Source organism: Cyprinus carpio, chromosome A14 (assembly GCF_018340385.1).
Source record: "Cyprinus carpio isolate SPL01 chromosome A14, ASM1834038v1, whole genome shotgun sequence".
Classification (NCBI taxonomy): domain Eukaryota; kingdom Metazoa; phylum Chordata; class Actinopteri; order Cypriniformes; family Cyprinidae; genus Cyprinus; species Cyprinus carpio.
In genome coordinates, this window is record NC_056585.1 from 16,848,774 (window position 1) to 16,871,762 (window position 22,989).

General features: G+C 37.3%; 1 protein-coding gene across 8 annotated transcripts in view; it reads right to left on the reverse strand.

Annotated features, from left to right (window-relative positions):
- Positions 1–22,989, reverse strand: part of LOC109072451 (phospholipid-transporting ATPase IA-like) — a 124,144-nt gene that overhangs the window by 83,018 nt on the left and 18,137 nt on the right. For all 8 annotated transcript variants that reach the window (XM_042770073.1, XM_042770077.1, XM_042770072.1 and 5 more), the window contains exons 2-4: positions 11,489–11,603; positions 5,389–5,488; positions 3,139–3,237 (exon numbers count right to left, since the gene is read on the reverse strand). In XM_042770073.1, coding sequence (XP_042626007.1) covers positions 3,139–3,237; positions 5,389–5,488; positions 11,489–11,603 — 314 coding nt within the window. The remainder of the gene's footprint in view (positions 1–3,138; positions 3,238–5,388; positions 5,489–11,488; positions 11,604–22,989) is intronic.

Consider the following 22,989-nt stretch of genomic DNA (forward strand, 5'->3'; position numbering starts at 1 on the left):
GGAGCAGATATCAGGCTCTGCGAAGGGAAGTGATGATTTTATTACGCATCTAATCTAACTGATGGCTTGCCTGCAGTGAACATGGGAGCATGAGGAAGGATGATATTTAACAGTACAAGAAGGCCCCAAATGGAAGAGGAGACAGTGGTTTGGCTTTGTGGGAAGATGCAGCACCAAAATCCAGATGGATTAGTGGAGTACAGTGGGGTGCAGCTGATAAGCAGGCCAATGTGTGGAGAGCACTGGCACATCACCTCTCTGTTAGACTCGGTCTTTGTTGGATGCCGGATTATGACGAGTTATGGATTATACAGAGCCTGCTGGCTTCTTTTGAAACTTTTATACAAGCACTCTAACATGCACACACACACATATATATCTATCTATCTATCTATCTATCTATCTGTAAAGACATTTATCATGTTCTAAAACATTATAAAATATTTCATAAATGGCTGCCCACTGCTCTGGGTGTGTGTGTGTTCACTGCTGTGTGTGTGCACTTTGGATGGGTTAAATGCAGAGCACAAATTCTGAATATGGGTCACCATACTTGGCTGTATGTCACGTCACTTTTACTTTCAATCAATCTTTTGAACTTTCTGTTTTTCAAAGAATCCTGAAAAAAGCATCACTGTTTCCACAAAAATATTAAGCAGCACAAATGACAGTAATAACAAATGTCCATGTCTAATAAGAGCTAAATGTCTAATATGCTGATTTGGTAATGAATGGTCTTTACAGTAACAAATGACATTTTAAAACTGAAATAACAGTTTTTTAAATAGTAATCCAATTTCAATTTGTTATTTTTACTGTATTATTTGATCAAATAAATGCACCCTTCCTAAGTAAATGACACTTCTTGCAAAAAAAAAAAAAAAAAAAAAACTTTAAACAGTAGTGTGCATTCAAAAAGTATGATGAAACTGGTGATGATAAATCCAAAGTGGATCATGTTTAGCAGCATGACCAAGCTGGTTTTTCCATACAATGAAGGCAGATCATGAAATGACCAAAAATTTTAAATAAAAAAGCACCATAAAAGTACTTCTGCACCACATTTAAAGTCCTTGAAACTTGATTACTAAAGAAAAACACCACTGATTCACATCTTGAGACTGTGACTTTCCATTAGAAAGCTACAGTTGAAAGCCCCTTGTCACAGTCTACATCCGTTGTATGGAAAACAAGTAGTGTGAACATTCAGCAAAATATCTGCTTTTGGTGTTTGAAAGCCAGTCATTCAGGTTTGGAACAACATGAGCGTGAGTAAACGAATTAAACTAGTTCATTTTCTGGTGACTGGTGAACTTCGTTTAAATACAAAAACAAGCCATCAAAGTCTAACAAAAAAAAAAAGCTTTATGGGACGCTTCTAAAATTAGAGTTTGTTTTTACTTGAAGGGAAAAAAGCAAAGGTCATGTGACCTCCACTCACAGTATGACAGTAGAGAGGTGAATTTACCATATGACCTTCACGTCCAGAGCTAGTCTTGACCTTTCAGAACTGAATAACACATCAGAGACCCGTATAAAGTGCTGAGCCGGTCATTCTGACCACAGCATCCAGCGTGATGTGATCGGATGCCTGTCCAGAGGGAGCCGGGAGAGCAGGCTCTGATTTCAGGGTCACAGCACTATGGTGGATCCATTTGGGCTGGCGGTTTTATCTCAGTGTTCACTCCTCTATGTAAATTTCTATGTAAAAAGGTCTTGGAATTCATTTACATTGCAAATAAGATGATAGTTCAGGTCAGGAAAAAAAAGTGTTGGCTAATGGGAGTGAGATGCATTCTTCCGTGTACATGATCAAACGAGAGAGTGAGACTGAATTATCAGGAAGAGTAAAAGAGGTAAATGTGAACGCAGTCTAAAAACTGACTGTGAAGGGCAAGAGAGAATAAAACCTACAGCAAGCACAAATGCACTGCGGCAGAGTTCTCCATCATTAAATCACTCATTAAAAATCACCCCAACTGCAGATGAAAAAAATTAACTGAAAAAGGTGAGCGATCTGCACAAAGTTCACATGCATTTTACTCTAGTGTTGTCACGATACCAAAATTTTGACTGCGATACGATAACTGACTAAAATATCTTTAAACTACTACTGAACAAAGCAAACTTTGCTTTCTCTGCTCCTGTAAACAAAACCTGGTTCTCGTGAGACTACAGTAGCTTATTCTCACCTACGTCATCCGATGGAACGCCACTCTCTCGTGTACATGCAAACCAGTTAGCGGAAGCTAAAGATTATGGTTTATAAAGTTTTAAATATAGATATTTTTCTTACAAAAATACATTGATTTGCTTCAGGAGGCCTTTATCAACCTTTTTTTTTTATGATGGATTGGCACAGTTTATTGGACTTCTATCGGACTATTGAATATCACCCATTCACTGCCATTATAAAGCTTGGAAGAGCCAGGACATTTTTAAATGTAACTCCAATTGTATTCGTCTGAAATAAGAAAGTCAAATGCACCTAGGATGGATTGAGGGTGAGTAAATTATGGGGTAATTTTCATTTTGGGTGAACTATCCCTTCAACATTATAGATACAGACAGCAGCAGGCATATTAGCCTGCTGTCTCAACTTTTTATGTTCACTTAAGTCATAAGACAAGTTGGGGATTTTAATGTAATTGTGTGTGAATTTGACCTCTGAATCGCATTAACTCGTGAAAGAGATCTGAATTCACAATTGCGTGCTGTCTGAAAGAGTTCTTTTTCAAGGTTTATTGCGCTTAACTAATTTTTACATCAAGCACGTCCCATGCTTTATTTTCTCATTTATGCATGTTTCTTATCCACTTTTAAATTGCTTAAGTTTATAGCAGTCCTGCGTTGCAGAGATATATAAAGTTTGGCACGGCCAGTGTTCATGCAGGGAGTGAAAGCTGAGCACTGCACACACACTGTCCTGCTCAGGAAATATGGCTCTTTATAAAATACATTCTTAAAGTACCAGTACTAATAAAATGCAGAATCATAGTTTTTAAAAGCAGGGTTTCACAATACCTTTTTAGCACCGATATATATCATGCAACACTAATTTACGCAGTAATCTAATTTAACAAATCATATATATATATATATATATATATATATATATATATATATGAATGCTCTCACCAGGTCTTCTATAACCTCCTTCACTGCTGCCACCAACAGGATGAAGAGTAACGGCACCAGCGTGGTCCACCGTCCTGTCGGTGAAACATCAGGGATTTGCTGTCGAGAGAGAAAAAAGAAAAAAAAAAACAGAACACCAAAATGAAAACAAGAACACCCAAACGTTATACAAATCTCGTCATCTACAGGGCATGAATAAAAATACGAATTAATTAGAGTCCAGCAGAGCATTTAAACGTATGACCTCATGAAAAACACTCAGGGGGGTTGATAAACTGCTCTCGTTTTGTTTCCTAGCAATCATAACACAGCCTGAAGGTCTACGTCCCTGGTGGTGTTAGTACTTATCACCAGGAGGTCAAGAAAGCAACCTAAGCGAATGGCAATAACCATCAGAAAGTCAGCAGCAGTGACTCTGACGGATGTTCAGAAGTCGCCATGTGACATATCTGTCTACCGTGCTGAAGAGATCAGCTTAGACTAGCATAAATTTCCAGACTGGTTCAGGCTGGTTAGGTGCTGGTCCAGGCAATTGGGAAAGGGCCCTCAAGCTTATATATAATTCACACCACTAGAACTTGATTGACCTTCTACAATTTCTCTTCTGATTCTGGCAAAACTCACAGAGCTTACATAATATCAAGAGGTGGATTGTCTTTGGAACGTGCCCCTATCAGATAAAGTGTCAGAGCTGTGACAGGTTTAGACAGAGGCCAACAATGCAAAGACATACAATAGGAAACCCGAAACGGATTCCTTTTAACCTGATGCCAACACTTTCCCTTCTGCGTTACGTTTCACTTAAACAGGAGAGTACGCTCACAACCGAACCACAGTGGCACAGAAAACCAGAGCAGTCGATCATGGTGGAACCTGGGTGTCAGCATCAAAATGTCTTGTTGATTATGACGGCATATCCAGAAGCAGCACTCTGTAAGTATGATGGAAGCGAGCGGTTTTGATAAAACAGCAACTGTAAAAATCAGATGGTCACCTTGGCCCCCTTGTTGTCTCAGCAAACACAACCCTCCCATTTTTCTCGTTCACAACATGCCTGTGCATTTCAAGGTCACTGCATTGACGGTGGCGTAATGAAGATACACAGAACCTGTGCTTCGAAGCCACCTCACTCGCTCTGTTTTACTCTCCTGTCTCACAGTTTCTCTTCATCTCCCTTTCTCCCAGTCATTGATTGAGCTACATTAAAACAGAGGCACTAATTTAATGTGCGGTGCACCCACAGGGTCACGCCGGGTTGCTCGGTGGTGGAGTAATTGTACCTTCTGTCTCTAAAAGAACAGCATGTTTATAACACTCTGGAGTCCTCGGTGACGGCAGCGTCTGGTAATTACACAGAAGCAGTGCAGCCAAAATCTGTTTAGAGTTTAAAAGCAATATAAACAGTACACAACTGTTCAAAAGCTTGGAGTCAGTACGATTTTTAAATGTTTTTTGAAGAAGCCTCTAATGCTCACAAAGGCTGCATTTGTTTGATCAAAAATGAAATACTGCAGAATACTTTTATAATTTAAAATGACTACTATTTTAACATTTTCAAATGTAATTTATTTCTGTAATGGCAAAGCTGAATTTTCAGCAGCCATTACTTCAGTCTTCAGTGTCACATGATCCTTCAGAAATCAATCTAATATGCTAATTTGCTGCTCAAAAAACATTTCTTATCATTATTAATACTGAAAACAGATGTGCTGCTTAACATTTTTGTGGAAACGGATACATTTTTCAGGATTCTTTGATGAATAGAAAGTTCAAAAGAACAGCATTTATTGGAAATAGAAATCTTTTGTAACATTATTAATGTCTTCACAGAAATATTTTGTAACATTATTTGTGTTTTAAGTGTGAATGGTATTTTTTTTTTTTATTTGAATTATAAAATTTTTAATTTTAGTATTAATGGTGGAAATTTTGTTAGCTTTAAAAGGATGTGCCATCTAAACAGACCTTGTGTAGCAAAGTAACGTTTATGTTCACATACTTGTAAATTGTAATGTAATGCACTAAATCACTGAGGCTTTCACACTTGGTTTGATTGACTGGTCTGAGTTCGATTCCACCCTGCTCTTCTATAAGTCCTATCTACTTAAGAAACCTGGTATCGAGGTTCAGGGAATCCGCAGACAGATGTTTATCTGTGACCGTGAGAGCTGACAGTCCTAATCTCTTTAGCTTGTCATCAGTATTCATGCCCTGGGGGAGAAAGGTGGGAGACTGACACTGAAGTCTTACCTGCAGAAGTGCGATGAACAAGAAAAAGGAATTTGCTGCTCTTCTGAACTGAGAATACAGGAACCGAGGCAGGAAGGTGAGGACATTGTACTTTGCAGTGCTGCAGAGAAAAGAGGAGAGGAAGTCAGAAATGTGGTTACATTAAGAATGACCACAATATAAAACCACCTGACATCATCTGCAAACTGGGCTGACAAAGTTTATCATCCATTCATTTCTCAGTTTTAAAATTTTAGTTGGTCACTATAATAAAAAGTGATATGGATAACCAGGAAGCATAACCATGATCACCACCAGAAAGAATCAAACTTCCTCCCCCTTGTCACACCTAGTTCAAAGCCCCAGTGTCAGGCTCAGGGCCAGCCTGAGACTCAAGCACAAACACACAGAGCGTGATGGAGAGAGGCAGTTAATGACCATAAAGAACAGCTGAGTTTGAGGAGAGAGAGAGACTGAGCTTCAAAGAGCTGTGAATTTGAGTGAACTACGGTAGGAGCTTGCCAGAGCCTCCATCTCTCAAGGCTGCCGACTGATTTATGCTCACATTAGGCCCAAGACAGCGAGGCCACTTCAGACTGAGATAAACGTCCCACCTGCCTCTCTATCCACCCACTTACCAAAAGAACAGCCAACCAAAACAAAAAACAACACACTCATTTCTATCAGAATATTTTTTTTTTTTTTTACTATTCACTAATAATTCATATAATAAAATATAAAACAATATAAAACATAAAAAGATAAAATATAATAAAATAAAATACAGTATTCTTAACCAATGATAAATAATAAAATTTAATACATATGCAAAGTAATAATATATAATACAAACAACAGAAAATAAATGTAAAACAGAAAATACATTACTCCCAGCCCACCAAGAAACATCTGAATTTTTATTAAAGTTTCTAATATAATATAGTTTAATATAATATAATATACAATAAAATATTATAATATTGTAAAATAAATACCAAACTAATACCTAAAAAAGCATTTCAATCAGAATACATAAAAAAAAAATTAAAAAAAAAATACATTAATGACTAATGACTCATATGTTAAAATACAAGTAATCTGTACAATACAATGCACCATGTTGGAGAGACTGAGACAGTCTGTGAACGTTTCTAACATGGAAAGCGATACGAGTCCTCTCATTGTCTCTACGTTTCACAGAGATCCTTATCAGACCACCGCACACAGCACACCGTAGCATGGCAATTAGCAGCAGCGTACGAGATGGAAAGTTCTGTCAGGAGCCTGTCGTTCTCGCTTTTCTCCACTTTCTCTTGGCTAGTTTTCAGCTTTTGTTCAGTGTAGTTGTGTCAGGTAGCTAACTGCAGCTAGCAGCTGCTCTTACTGTTCGTCAGATAAAGAAACACATTTCCATGTTGCTGGGCAACTCAAATTCATGGAGGAGAGCAAGAGTGAAATACGACATCTCCATCTGGCCTCATACTCATCATCTAGCATATTTAGACCTTTTTCCTAAAAATTCAGTAAAATGGGTACAAAAAAACAACTTTACGAAAAAATGCAATACAATATCTAGGGGACAAATATAATAAAACAACAAACAAATTAGAGACAACCACTAGCAGCAATCACAAAGAACATTCTAACTTCATAGTAACATGCAAGCATCCACCCAAAACACCTTAGCAACTGCATAGCAATGGTACCACCTCCAAGTTTTGGACCGATAAGCACCATTCAAGTTTTCCAGTTATGGGAGCTATTGTTACTATTGTAAAATCAAATGAATTATTGTCAAACAATATATGTATTTCTTTAGAATAAACATTTTATTGAACGTGGTTGCTAATGTAAAGTTCATTTAACAAGAATAACAAGCATTTTTACAGATGTTGTAAACTCAACATTTTGTGCTTTCTCACGGCAGTGCAGAGAGAGCTGACCTGCGTCTCTCTTTCAATTTCCTCTACACGACCCCAGAAACCAGATCTAGGTCTGCTTCTAGACCTCAGCTGGCTGCTTAACCCACACGCTCAGCTCGTTTAGCACTACTTAGTGTCATCATGCTTTTAAACAAACATGTATCCCACACGAGGGCTTCGGGAGGCTGGCTCATCAGGCAACGTAAGCGTAGTGTAAGTGCTCATCAAAATGAACCTCAGGGTTCAGCCACGTACTGTTAATCATTTTAATGGAGAGACTGTTGTGGCATGGTTGGCAGTGGCGTATTTACAAACGCATCAACAGCTGTTTTGTATTCCTAAGGCACACAGTGTGAGGAGCAAACATGCTTTTTTGGTTTAAAAAAGGGCTGTGTTAGGATATGTTAATAATATTTGTTTGCTTCAGGTGTAAATTTGTGTAATTTTATATAACTTAGCATGCGCTCTATTCCCAGCTCCGGAATGTTGGGTTTGTTCAGGTAAAGCAAATGTTAGTATTTTGTTCAAGTAAAGTGATCCCTCTTCCTTGTAGACTGGTTTGCTAGTCCTGATTGTACAGTACAACTGCAATGCTATGGGTAGCAGTTTGGCCAATCAGCTCTGATAGGAAAGATATACCGAGGGTAACAACTTGAACATGACATATACAGTTCATATCAGCCACTAGGGGTGGGAATCTATGGTTATCTCACGATTCGATTGCAATTCAGAGGCCCACAATTTCATTCAATTGCGATTAATGATGCATCACAATGTTGTCATACATCCTGTACATCTATTAGGTGTGGGAATCTTCAGGCACTTCACGATCCAATTCCAAAACAATTCTTGATCTACATTTCCCCCCCAATTAGCTAATTAATTTGCTGTGCAAATACATCTTTAAAACTTTACATCTTAAATAAAATTGCAGTTATATGCTTTTTGTTTATAGTTGGAATCTCTGTATGTCAGTACTTCCATCTTAAAAATAGGGGTGTGAATCTTCACTGGTTTCACAATTCAATTCAATTACGATTATCATTATCAACTCAATGTCATGATGCGTCACATTCTCAGTTTTCAATATTACTGCACATGGCTACATTTTCATATAAATTTTATATCAAATGTATTTTGTGCAAAATTAACTTTTTTTTTATTATTTAAGCACAGCAGGCTATTTTTTAAAACCATTAATTATTTAAAATAAGTGTTCTTTAAGTGTCTGAAAATGTACAGACAATAGTTGAGGATTTTTTTTTTTCCCTCAGCATTATTGCCGTTTGATTATTTGATTATTACTGATGAGATCATAGACGGTGGCAGCTTTAACAGTCTGCATTCACACTAATGCACATCAGATGTTTTGTCCTGCTCTGAAAACATAACTGACTGTGTGTACATCAATTCGTATAGAAGTATTCGAAAATGCAAGTGCATTTAACCGCAGCCGTAATTGAGCTTCAGGACAACAAACACAAAGCGCACGTGAAAGTCTGTCTGTCAGTCAGTCCCTCCAGGATTTTTGCAACCTAAAATGACAGATTTTGCTGCGGCTTTTCTCAAAATTTGCGGCATTTCTTATTATTTTGCAGTGAAAATATACCACAGATCTGTAAACATATCTGTAGCTTTAACAGAATTCTGCACTGAATGTGAATGCTTCTCACAATATTTCACAGAGATGTTGATTCTGTGGCACAAATCCTGGCCACTTATGAAAACTACAATGTTGGTGACCTGTTTTGGCAGCTTAATGTCACAACCACAAGCACATGAACTTACAGTACAACTGGTGTTTGCATATCAACAACACAACAGTTCTGGAAAAAAATAAAAAAATAAAAGGTAGAGTTAATAACAGTAGGGACAATTATTTTTAATTGTAATATTATTTCAGAAAATTAGTGCAGTTTTTACTGTATTTTTGATTTTAATACATTTTAAAATTAAATTTAGTCCTGCCACGGCAAAGCTGAATTTTCACCTAATTCATGTTAATTAGCATATTCATGCCTTCATGGTCATATTTGTAGTCTGTCTATTGCCAGCTCTTTAAATTTGTTTGATTCATTCCTACTCTCTGTGCTCACATACTCATGTCTTTACTGTCACTTACAATTCAATGTGCCCTTGCTGTATAAAACTTAAAAAAAAAATCTTACTGACCCCAAACTTTTGAACAGTAGTTTGTCTTTATGGATGAGTAAATACTTTAATTCCAAGAACAGTATTTTCCCCCCAATTTTTTTTTTTAGTTTGAATCAAATGTTGTAATGTAGTGATTCATTTTGAAGCAGTGTGCTTTGGTTCAAGGCTCTTTATTGAATTGCCTACAAGACAAATGAAATGGAAAAACTTCCAGAAGCAAGGCTACAGAGAAATGGGTGTTCACGGCTGCAGTCGGTATTGGCCTGACCTGATAAATGACAAAATGTCAACTAAGGCAGTATGTGGAGGTTATCCAGTCACAAAGGAGGTCAATTACATACAGATATCTACAGAGCAGCAAAACGAGTGGGGAATTTGATGCAAGAAACTTCAACTTTATAATTGGGATGTAGTTTAATAATAATAATAATAAAAAAAGCTACAAATGTACAAAATACATATTCTTTTAAATGATTGACTTCTTATTTTAAGGAACTCAACAAGCATTTGTATGCTGTATTAAGTGCTACTGTTTCAAGAACAAATGCACAAGGAAATGAAAATATCTTGACCCTTGCGTGTGATCTTTCTTAATGGACACCCATTACGAGCTAAACATGACTGTAACCCATTACAACTAAAGCCTGTTTTCTTCTCATGGCAGTTCACGTCATAAAATACAAACCTATAAAAGCAAGCACTCCCATCCTCTCAAACTGCAGGAATGCAAACATTAAACTAAAAACACAGTCCAATGTTGTTCCTCCTTGCATTAATCAAAGGACGGCATTATTAGTGAGTAATTATGCTCTTGTCAGACTGCAGTGGCCATTATGATCACTAGATGGAACTATCAAATACATAGATGCTTTTGGGTTTCAGTACTGAAGGTCTGCAGTCTGAGTGACATCACACCTGGATGCCAGCTCTCTCACTGCAGGGTGGAAGAAAATCCACCAAGCATCTTAGACCAATCACATCGGATTCAATTCACAAACAATACTAAAATATTTGTCAGTTCAAATCAGTTCATTTCCCTGATCTTTTTAGGGCAAGTAAATAATTACACAATTGTAATTTAGTTTTTTTAACTACTCCTTTAAGGTAATTCAGAGTAATTCAGGAGAGATATCAGATATTAACTGTAGCACCTGCTCTCTGCCTTCCATACATCACTATGAGTCCATATTTAACTTGGACACTGTGAGCCATTGTGGCAACTGGAACACAGCAACACTTTTTCAAAACCATTTTCATCCATCCATGCATGGCAGTACAGTCTGTTCAACAGTTTTATAACACTTTTGTTTTTGTTTCTGTGACATTAGATATGAGTTCTGTTCTGAAACCTACTGAGTTGCCTTGGTGCCTACGCTAAAGTTTGAAAAGTTTGTGGATATTAAGATTTTTTAAATGTTTTTAGAAAGAAGTGTCTTATGCTCACCAAGCCTGCATTTATTTGATAAAAACAGCAAAACTGTGAAATAATATTACAATTTAAAATAACTGTTTTCTATTTAAATATATTTTAAGATGTAATTTATTCCTGTGAAGGCAAAGCTGAATCAGCAGCCATAACACCAGTGTCAGTGTCTTACAGTCACATGATTTTTCAGAAATCATTCTAATATGCTGATTTGGACCTCAAGAAACATGTTGAAAATAGTTGTGCTGCTTAATATTTTTATGAAAACCATGATACGTTATTTTTTTTTTTTTGTTTTATTTGTATTATAATGAAAAGAAAATAAATAGAAAGGAATTTATTTTATATTCTGTTATGGTATTTGTATTTACATTTTTTTTTTTTTTATTTTATTTCTTGCTAAATAAAAGTATTAATCATGAGATTAAACTACACAAACAATTATTAGGTAAAATAATACATGTATTTACACATACAAACTTTTAGTCAAGAAATCTCAGTTTAAATAAGTTTTTGTAATCAATATTTCATCTGATTCATCCACCATCTTGGAGTTCATCATCCCTGTGGCCAGCCCTTGTTTGATATTTACTCAATACACAAAGCACAGGATACGTACCTGACATGATTACTGCAGAACTTGGTAAACTGGGGCTGATTGATAAAAATTAGTCTGGAAACTTCTTGGTCTGCTATAGAAGTCTTTTCTGATGTGTCTTCTGTCTTTTCATAACCTGAGACAAGAAAAAAGGGAGAGACAGGGAGGAATAAAGCCAAATGCAATATACAGCATGCAAAAATGGAGCATTTAAATATTATATGAAATATCAGCCTTTGTTTTATAAAAGCAACATTTTTATACCATACAGATCAGATCTCCCAGCCACTGAAAACAAATCGCATTTAATAAGATTACATTAAAGATCATCTTTAACAAGTGTCAGACCCTGAGGAGCTAAAGACTTGACCTATAACCGCTAGAAGCTTTTCTGCAGCATACAGTAGCTTAGCTGCTGACATTAAGAGTGTCCTAATGTCACTCAAATTAAATAAAAACTATTAAATACTTTTACAAAGTAGCAATGTATAACTAACTAAATCAAAAATAAATTGTATTGTATTAAATAAAAAAAACAATAAAAAAAAACACACACATAAATCTTGTAAATCTAAATGTTAATATATATCCTTTCCCCTAGAGTTCAGATCTCCAAGTAGATTAAGTCATTATTTGGGCTGGTGACAGTCAGTGGAAAAAGTAATGTGAGATATTACAGGCACACTGAGCCCAAGGGAACAGATGAGTGAAAGAAGGGCAGCTCAAAAAGATTCGCCTGCAGGCATACACACACACAAACAGATGAGTGAAAGAAGGTCAGATAAAAACACACATACACACACACAAGCTCAGTCTATTACAGGCCACACTTTAACTGGCTTAAGATAATACAGTTTACAACTACCATACAACTTACAAACTTTAACCAAATTCTAATTCACAATCCATAAGTTCCATATAAATAAACAGCAATCAATCAAAACCAAAAGTGAACATTTCAAATAAAAAAAGACTGTATTGTCATTTATGGGTGAACTATTCCTCTACAAAAATAAATAAATAAAACAGAAACACCCTTATACCTGCTTGTTTTATTAGAACAATCTGGGCAAGGTGAGAGTGCATTGTGTAAAATCATCATCAGTGAAGGGCGTGTAAGTCGAAACATAACTTGACAACAGACATGGTTCACCTAAACAGACTAATTGTTTAAGAAGATTAACAACATACTCCCTTAAAGGAGTTTCCCTTTACAGAGCTGGTTTACCGGTTCCTCGTATTTGACATTAGCACTAACACAACACGGCTAAAGCTGTGAGACATACTGTGAACATTTCTGTGGCATACTAAACAAAGAGGTCAAGGCTAAAAGCTTGAACATATTATTGAAGGTTTGTTTGTGTGTGAAGAAGCAAAAAAAAAAAAAGCGAAAAAGGAAGTAAGATGTAGCCACTAGAGAGGTTGAACATAAAACGTCTATGCTGCAAGCGATGAAGACACACTGAGGAAGTGAGACCTGCAAGTGTAGCTGTATGTGTGGTAGAGGTTGGGTTTACTTAGCTATACTTTGGAGAGGAAATTTAGGATTTTAATCTTTTTCTTTCTGGGTGATTTGTGAATTAGGGTTTGGCTGTTTGTCAACGCCATCGTCCATCGCCAATGGCTGACAGACATTACGATGTTAAGCTGACATCGTGATTCCTTTCCCCACCCCCATTCCTTCTCCCGCTATCCGCCGCTTATCTCAGTTCCGTGTTTGGAAAGGAAATTAAGTTTACTAGGGAAACCCTAAAGGGAATAAATAGGCTACGAGATGGGAGGATAAAAAAAAAATTAAAATAGATATGTTTTTGGATGGGAAAATAAGAAAATAATTAAAACGCTTACGAGATGGGTGTAATTTTACTTTCACTTTCAAGAGTCGCGATCACAAGGACTCTATGGAGTGGCAGTACTTACGACACATTTGACAAGATTAGATGTTTGTCATTGGTGCTCAGGATCTGCAAATCATTTGCCATAGGGTCCTCTGTTTTCCTGTCTCCTTGCAAAAGGGTATGCATTGTAAGTGAATTGCTTCCATGTCAACTGTAAAGCAACAGGCTATTGCCTTTTGCACAGCGGCTAACTGATTGGTTTTAGTGAGTCACCGTAGGAAGGGATGCGACTGTATGTTGTTTTGTTTCTGCTGGCTTTTTTTGGGACACACCTTTGCTGGAGCTCTCCCAGGGCTCTGCCCCTGCCCTTTCTCTCCCTCTTTTTTCTCCCCCCCCAATCCCCTCATCTTTCTCTCTCAGGTAATATTTTTACTTACATGTTAGATTTAACTATATGTTTTTCACCCTTCATCTATTTTGAAGTGTAACCATAACAAAATATTGTTATTAAACATTTCGCTAACTAATCTGATTCAATATTAACTTTGAAGTGCTACCTATTGCAATACAGTATAGTCACTTAATAGCAACGCTCTCCCACATATTTAGCTATTGTAAACTGCGCTTATTTCCGTCGTTGGTATAAGTGGCAGTGGGTTGGTAACAGACTAGAAATGTACAGTTTTATACCATCGTGCTGATAACATTTCTTTAGTCCTTCGGCAACCACAAGCCTGAACCACTTAGGGAAACCATCATTGTCCTCAATGTCTCCTTGTTATGTGGTAAGTGAACTTCCATGTACTGTAAAGCAACAGGCTATTGTTAGCAAGCGGCTAACCTTTTAGTGACTCCGTAGAATGCGTTATTTGTTTCACGTTTAGGGACACCCCTAGCCCCACCATGCGTTATTTGTTTCACGTTTAGGGACACCCCTAACCCCACCCCGCCCCGCCCAATCCTAATGTGAACTAAAAAAAAATTTTTAATGCAAGCTTACCATTCAATAATCAAAGTTATGTGAAACTATTTTTGATATTAAAGTCCCAGCTTTCAAATTCTGCCAATTTTATCACTAAATCGAACAATATTATATTAAATAAACTTTTATAAATATATTAAAATACATAAACACACAGAATCACATATATTAAAAAGTAAACTAACCATTCTCCCTTGAGATCCAGCTTGACTGCATCTAGAACCACACAATGCCCTTCTCAGTGAAATGACTCTCCATGTGTAAACACAACAGCCCCATTCATGACAGCGCTCAATAAATAATTAATAGTTGCGCTGATAAATAATGCAGATGGCACATGGTGAATTGGCTACACTCATCTGAGGATCACTGTTATTAAAACAACAGCGGGAAGCAATATGAGAATGAGAGCAGCAAAAGACTAAACACATTCAAACTGGAGCACCTAAAAGAAAATGATGTGCTGTCAGTACCATCCTTTACTTTTGACCTCTTGACCTCAATTAAAATCAAATATGAGCATAAAAGAAAGAAATTTCATGTTGCTGATGCTAGTGGTGCAGAAAATACCTCACCTTTATCTTTAAGAAACTGCTAGAGTCAGAGCCACTATCTCAGATCTAAAGATTTTCAGAGATGTCATCTTTGCAAACACAAGTGTGTTATTGTGTGCAACCATCTGCAGTGATGCACTGCAGCCGATGACACCATTACAGGAAGTAAGCATAAACAAAAAGACACATGACAAAACAAAACAAAATAAACAAGTTTTTCAGGAACAAATGTACTCACTCCACTAGATAACATCAATTCTATACTCAGTATTTTTAAGATTATGGATTCACAGATCAGTGAATGATTTTCTTTTGTTCTTTGATTAACATTAATGACAGGCAGCACATTTGTTAGGCTGTTGTCTCTTTAAGCAAAAATACTGTACATGGTGTGTTTTCTTTCTCATCTGTTTACGTTCATGTAAGAAAAAAACGGCTGTGTTTATGATGATATACTGATGTAGTTTTCTGTATATTGGTCGACAAATACGAAACAAGTCAGTTTCAGCTCGGAAAACCCCTTTTCTACAGTGGAAATACACAGAACGGTACGAGAACGGACACAAACCGGGAACACGCAGACACATGCTGCTCTCTGTGCACGCGCTTGCACTTCATGTGCGCTGCACACAAACAGGGCGCAAATTCTTTCCGTTCCTGCACTTAATCGTTTTTAATCAAATTGAAATGCGAATGCAGGAATCGTTAAGCAGAACCGAAATGCACATGTCTTATCGAATACCTGGTTCTTGGAAATTTGGAACCGGTTCTAAAATGGATACGGTTTTCGATACCCAACCCTACTTGTGACAAGGCTCCTGAAATAATCAAGTCTTCACTTTAAGTTTTCATTTAGTGATGAGTAAATTTTTGCTAGAAAAAGAGCAGGAGAAACAACATCCAAGTGTCTCAGAGCCAGCAAAAGCTATGAAAAGAGTGACACTTTATCTCACAGAGTATGACGCAGCCTGCAGATGTGACATGCATGCTTGTTGTCACCACTAGAATTACCTACTGTAGCCAGCGCAAAATAAACTCATTTAACCTCTTCCAAGGCCCATTTTTACAAAATAGAGACTTCTGGGAATCCATACTCTGGTCTCAAGAGACCAAGTCAATCATTTTGGATCCAAAATCATCCAAAATGTTCTGGTGTTGCTAGAGGAGGAGTACAGTGAGAAGTGCTTTGTACCCAAAGTGACGTTCAGTGGTAGTAAAGCTTTTATATAGGGATGAATGAGTGCTGAAGGTGTGAGGGAGTTGTGCTTTATCAATGCTGGCATAAATTCACACACTAATGTGTGATGTAACACAAAAACTTGAACAGATGTTACCCTCCCCTCATTCCCTGCATTACTGGGCATTTTTTCAGAATGACAATGAAGATATTCATTCTCCCAAGGTGAAAATCCTTCATGTATTTCACTCAATCTTAACACTCTTGAGCAGCTGTGGGGGATTCTGTAGAGACGAGCTGAGCAAAACTCCTCATCGAGCATTTAAGGAGGTCGTCCAGGAGTTAAACAGGACAGACGTAAAAATTTGTCATGAACTTGTACACTCAGTGCCAAGAAGGGCTAGAGAAGTATACTTTAAGTTCTGGAGGACATACAAAGTACTAGAAAATTATAAATTTTTTGAATTAAATCTAGCATGTACTCATTTCTGCAATCCTAATTTACTTATTTTACAGAAAATATTGGCATGTATTTTGTTGTTTTTATTAAGTATGTTTGATATACTATATAAATCTTTCCATGAATTATATTAGTGATCATAAAAGGGTTAGTCCACCGCAAAATGAAAATTGTCATTATTCACTTACCCCCATGTCGTTACAAACCTGTACAAGCTGTGTTCATCTTCAGAACACAATTTAATATATTTCGGATGAAACCCGGTAGGCTTGAGACTATCCCATAGACTGCCAAGTAAATAACAGTGTCAAGGTCCAGGAAAGTATGAAAAGCATTGTCAGAATAGTCCATCTGCCATCAGTGATTCAACCGTAATGTTATGAAGCGACGAGAATACTTTTTGTACATGAAGAAAACAAAAATAACGACTTTATTCAACAATTCCTCTCCTCTGTGTCTCTTCCGCTCTTCTGTGTCAGCCGCGCCACAAGGATACATTTTTTTTATGTGTATTTACAGTTTGGTTTGAAAGAAAACATTGCATCAGCACAGCGTGGCTGACACAGAAGAGCGTACGCCGCCTGCGTACTGCTCAGATTTGTCAAAATGGCGCTACGCTGATTTGGAGGTAAGTGAATAATGACAAAATTTTCATTTTGGGATGTAGTATTTTTTTAAGTAAAAACATCCTATATATTTATTCAGGGGAGATGTACTCATTTATGCTGTGCACTGTATGTGATAGATGTTCAAATGTAATGGTGAAATGCTCTTTAAGTGAACTCTCATAGCAGCTCTGAAGATGAAGTTCATGTGTTCGCATCTTCAGTGAGAAAACACCACAAGCTTCATACTTTCTGAAATGTGTAGCAGACGAAACTGTAATGCTTATTTCACAAAGAGACTTCACATTTAAATTAACATTTTCTTTTTACGGTTTAATAATTACATACACTAGTCCATATTAGAGCCCGAACGATATGGGTTTTTTGGGGGCCGATGCCAATACCAATATTAGGGAGTAAAAAAAAAAGAATGATACCAATATATAGGCCAATATTCTTTATGTGTAGGCTATATTATTATAGTGAAAAGTTTGGACACACTTCCCAATCGTGTGTCCAAACTTTTGACTGGTACTGTATATAGAATATAGCATATAGCCTGCATAAACAGAATATATATACATAAACTCATTTTTTGCAATGATAACTTAAATGTGGTGATCAGACACTTATAATGGATGTGACAAACATAGGCCTATGTAGTGGAGGCAGGGTATTTATCAATTTAACAGTACACTTTATTATTCAAAATGAGTCTGACATCAGTGCACTTAACAGTTAACTTCACTTCACTTCATTAAGAAATTAAACATGGTTACTTTGTAGGGCAAGCAATCTACTGCCAAACCAACAGCGGCAGGTTATGCAGGAAGCACAGCTTTTCCAAATGTAAACATATAAAATTAATAAATAATAATTAGTAATTTTATTTTTCACAAACTCTGTGTTGTGTATTTTCTGGTAATCAAATGAACATGCAGAACATTCATATTTAAATTTTCTTTTTGCAGTTTAATATTCACAGTATATATACACACAGGTGCATCTCAATAAATTAGAATGTTGTGGAAAAGTTAATTTATATCAGTAATTCATCTCAAATTGTGAAACTTGTGAAGTGAAGTGAAGTGACATATAGCCAAGTATGGTGACCCATACTCAGAATTCGTGCTCTGCATTTAACCCATCCAAAGTGCACACACACACACACACACACCCCGTGAACACACACCCAGAGCAGTGGGCAGCCATTTATGCTGCGGCGCCCGGGGAGCAGTTGGGGGTTCAATGCCTTGCTCAAGGGCACCTCAGTCGTGGTGTTGCCGGCCCGAGACTCGAACCCACAACCTTAGGGTTAGGAGTCAAACTCTCTACCCACTAGGCCACGACTTCCCCTAACTTGTGCACTAAATACATTCAATGCAAAGGTCTCCTGAGCCTTCAAAATGGTCTCTTCACAGAGTGCTGTATCCAAGCATGTTAAAAGAAAAATGAGTGGAAGGAAAAAGTGTGAAAAAGATGCAAAACCAACCGAGAGAACTGCAGCCTTATGAGGATTGTCAGGCAAAATTGATTCAAGAATTTGAGTGAACCGTTCTGTCATCTATCCAACTGTGACAATGAATAAAAATATCACAGATAGTAAGAGAACATGAGAAAAAACACAGACTTGAATCATTAATCTAAGAACCATGATTCACAATATGCGTAAAGACGTGCTGAGGGCAGCAGCTGAGGGGGGAAGCTGTAGTGATCAAGGCCAAGGGTTTTCAATTAAGCGAGAGTACTTAAGGGATTATAAACACGAATTTAAAAAAAAACAGTTTGGTCTTTAGGGCTGAAAGAGTCTGGTTCAAACAGGAGGGATTTCCCTGTTGAGACGGCGGGTGCTCTCTGTAGGTGTGGTACAGTGGGCAGTGGGGCGGAAAGGATGGAGAGCTGAGGAGATACATGACATACACTGGCAGAGAGGAAAACGTGAAAAGAGGAATTCCGAATGGCACCGACACACGTGGGCTATGAGTCATGAGGCTAACGGGTGACCAGAGGCTCTGATCTCAATGCTCTCTCACATTTGGAGGTTGATGTTACAGAGTTAAATGAGGTGGGAGGCCCAAGTCTAAGAGAATGCCAGAAGATGCAGATTTTGGTCAAATCGAAAATTAGAGGAATAGGGCAAGAATTCACGTCTAAGAGAATGCCAGATGGGGGGGGGGGGGATGTAAATCATAGTAAATGAGATCAAAAAAAAAAAAATTAAATTATATTAATAGATAGATAGATAGATAGATAGATAGATAGATAGATAGAGGTCCATTGATACTACTATAGCCGATGTATGAAGTACAGCTCACAGAATTCACTTTCAAACTAAACAGTTTTCTGTTGGTAGGGAGTCCGTTTTTAAAGGGGGGCTACAATGGTGTTTCATGTATTCAGAGTTGTTCACAGTGTTAAAGAGATGGATTCTCATGCTAAACATGGCCAAAGTTTTAAAAAATAATTTGGACGAATGACGGATAATTTCTGTGCCGAAAATCTTACTTCCAGGTTGGCACAAGTTTCGGCTGTTTTTTTTTTCAATCGTGGATCTAATGACGTAGACAGTGGTGGAACTCCTTATATGAGCATTTCTCTTGGAAAAGCATGCCCACGCACACGTCAACCAGAACAGAGCGAGACCGCGCTCATCAACACGCTTCATCGGGAAATCCTCTGCAGCACTGCATAGGATTTGTTCTAGAATGTCTCCAAATAAGTGTGTTTTTGGATGTGAGGGAAAGTTTACCGTGTTCAGCTTCCCAAAGAACCCAGCGTTACACGAACAGTGGATGCAGTTTGTTTTTCCGAGGCAGCAACGGAGTGTAGCAAGTGCGTTTGTGTGTTCTCGTCATTTCAGTGACGGCACGCCTCCAGGAGCTCGGCTTTTTCCGGAGAGAATGGGAAAGCTGTATTTTTCTTTTATAAATATGATAAAACTAAAGACTTTTTGGAGATATGAAGGATGCAGTACTACTCTATAGGTACTCAAAATTAACATGAGATTAGGTGAAACTGTGTATGTTATGTACCCTTTAATGAAAGGTTTAAAAAGACATTCACGCATACTGGTTTGAATCAGTCTGATGAACCCTGCCCTGAACTGACTAAACCCTTGAAAATGTCAGAATGGTTACCGATTGACATCTGAATCAATCCAATCAAACCACAATATAAAGTTTAATATGCTATTAACAAGTCCCAAAATAAAATAAAAAGAAGAAAGGAAAAAGAAATTAAATGATGAAAATTTTGTTTTTTAAAATATTAATGACATATTTCCCATGTTACAAAAACAGCATTCTTCCATCTTAGAAACATTGCCAAGCTACAAAATATGTTACCTGTTTCTGATGCAGAAAAGCTAGTTCATGCGTTCATGACCTCTAGACTGGACTATTGTAATGCACTGCTAGGTGGTTGTCCTACATCTTCAATAAACAAGCTACAGGTAGTCCAAAATGCAGTGGCTAGAGTGGCTTGACCTTACCAGGTCAAGAAAACATGATCATATTACCCCAATTTTACAGTCTCTGCACTGGCTAACTATTAAGTTCCGTATCAGTCCACTAAAGGAGGTAGAATTATCCCAAAATATTATTACTTATAAACATAAGGCCCTTAATGGTTTAGCTCCTGCGTACCTAACTAGTCTTCTACCACGCTACAATCCATCACACTCCCTAAGGTCACAAAACGCTGGACTTTTGGTAGTAAATTTTGCTATAAGTTTGATTGCATAATTGCTGTTAATAGTGTTCATCGTCTGTTTGTTTACGTCTTTAATTGATTTTTCTGAACATTTCTGCTGTATGCACATAAACTGACAGTCATTTAACACTTAATTTTCTGTAAAGTTGCTTTGCAATGATTTGTATCATAAAAAGCACTATACAAATAAACTTCAATTGAATTGAATTGAATATTGCTACCAGAGGACTCTGGCACTTGTACCCTAGTGGAAACTTTAATTCTCATTTTACACAAACACAGCCTCCAGATATTGCAGTGGTACAGTTCAGTTAGAAAACGACTGTCCTGCATCTTGAATGCCGAATCTAAAGACGGAAATTTGATAAGAAGCTTTCAAAGGTTTTTGCCAGTAAGTTTGTGCGCTCCAAGAACTGAGTGACAACACACTAGAAATTTGATAAAAGGAAACACATCTGCTTACATCGATATCCACAAGTTCCAGCACAACTACGTCAATCTTTGGCTGTGAAGAACCTTTGACACACGGAGCACTTAAATCCCAGTGTAGTGCTAGGACTTGGCTGCATAACTGGTGTTAAAGTAATACTAAAGCTACAACTAAAACTATTAAAAATCTATTTTTTCCCCCAAATTAAAATAAAGCTCAAATAAAATTTTATATTTGATGAAAAACTTAGAAAACTTAGATATTTAGAAATGCCTTTGCAATTAACTGAAATAAAATAAGCTGAAATATTAAAATTACTAAAACAAAAATAAAGCTAAATAGAAAATAGAAAGATTAAAAAAAAGCACAAAAGAAAGTAACGAAATTATTAGAACAAACATATAATATAAAAAAGCCCATTCAAAAGTAATAAATACTATAATAGCATTTAAATATTATAAAATCACACTGGCGCTAACAAATGTAATCCCCAGTGGGACTAAACATTACCAAAAGCAAGCTCCATGCTGAAACAGGAAAGCACTGGCAGGGTGGTTGCTTAATTAAAACCGCAACAAGAAAAAAACGTCACGAGAAGCTTTAAGAGGAACCCAGTATGAAAACAGCCCACTTGTTATGTTGCAGGACCCCTTCATCCACCCCCTGACTTTCCTGGAATAGCTTTTCTATCATTTCTCAAGCTAAAAATAGTCCCCTTAACTTCCCCCTCAATGTTTTGATCAACAAGCCACCACACATTACATATCCTGCCAACCCATGCAAGTTACGCAATGGGCCACCCAAATGATGGCACAAGATGAGAGGCTTATTGGATTCCCTGAGGCTCAGGAGGAACTTTCCAATAGTACAGGCTTATATAGGTAACCCAGCTGGAGCCTGAACTTCATCTGACGTGATACTGGTGCTAATCCTGCTAGTGCTCTAGAGGTGCTGGTTATATGGGGCATGACTGGCCACTAAACAGCAGCAGATGCTAGCTCCAACAGTGCTAATGTAAACCAACCGTGAGAATGAAACGGGACCAAATTATACACACTGCTGCTATTTAGGCTATGGCTAATGCACACCATGACAACAATAGCAGCAAACATTATAACGGCTCATATAAATGTCACAGACATCTTCAACAGGTGTCCTCTGAATCTGTATGCAAGTCTTAAGGGCTTCCCCGTTTTACTGTCTATTCTTGGTGAGACGAGTTGTAAATAAGCCATGCTGCAGGGGAGTGAATTAGATACAATCATTAAAGTAAAACCTTCAATCACCATCTTTGTTTGCGTAGGCAGAAAACTGAAAGCTAATGCAGTGCAGAAGAAATGTATGAGCTGGAAATGTTTGGCATCTCTTGGCAGGGGAAGAGCGGCTGGGGTCAAGAGCCAGCCTGAACCCGAGCAGAGACAGCTGGCCCAGCAAATATGACAGCAGGAACTGGAGGTGAGACTCCAGACAGGTTTCTACACCACTAATAAAAAAAATGTAGCTAAAGTACTTTACATTTTTTCAAAAATGAACAGGTAACATGGCAGACACCTTTGGGAACAACAGCTTTTTTTTTTTTGTAACCACTTAACACTACCACTCAGTAAATTTTGGGGGTCTGCAAATTATTTTGATTCAGCAAAAATGCATCAAATACAGTAAAGATATTTCCATTCTTACAAAAGATTTTTATTTCAAATAAATACACCAAATTCATCAAAAAAAAAAAAAAAAAAAAAGATTTTCATGGTTTAAACAAAAATTA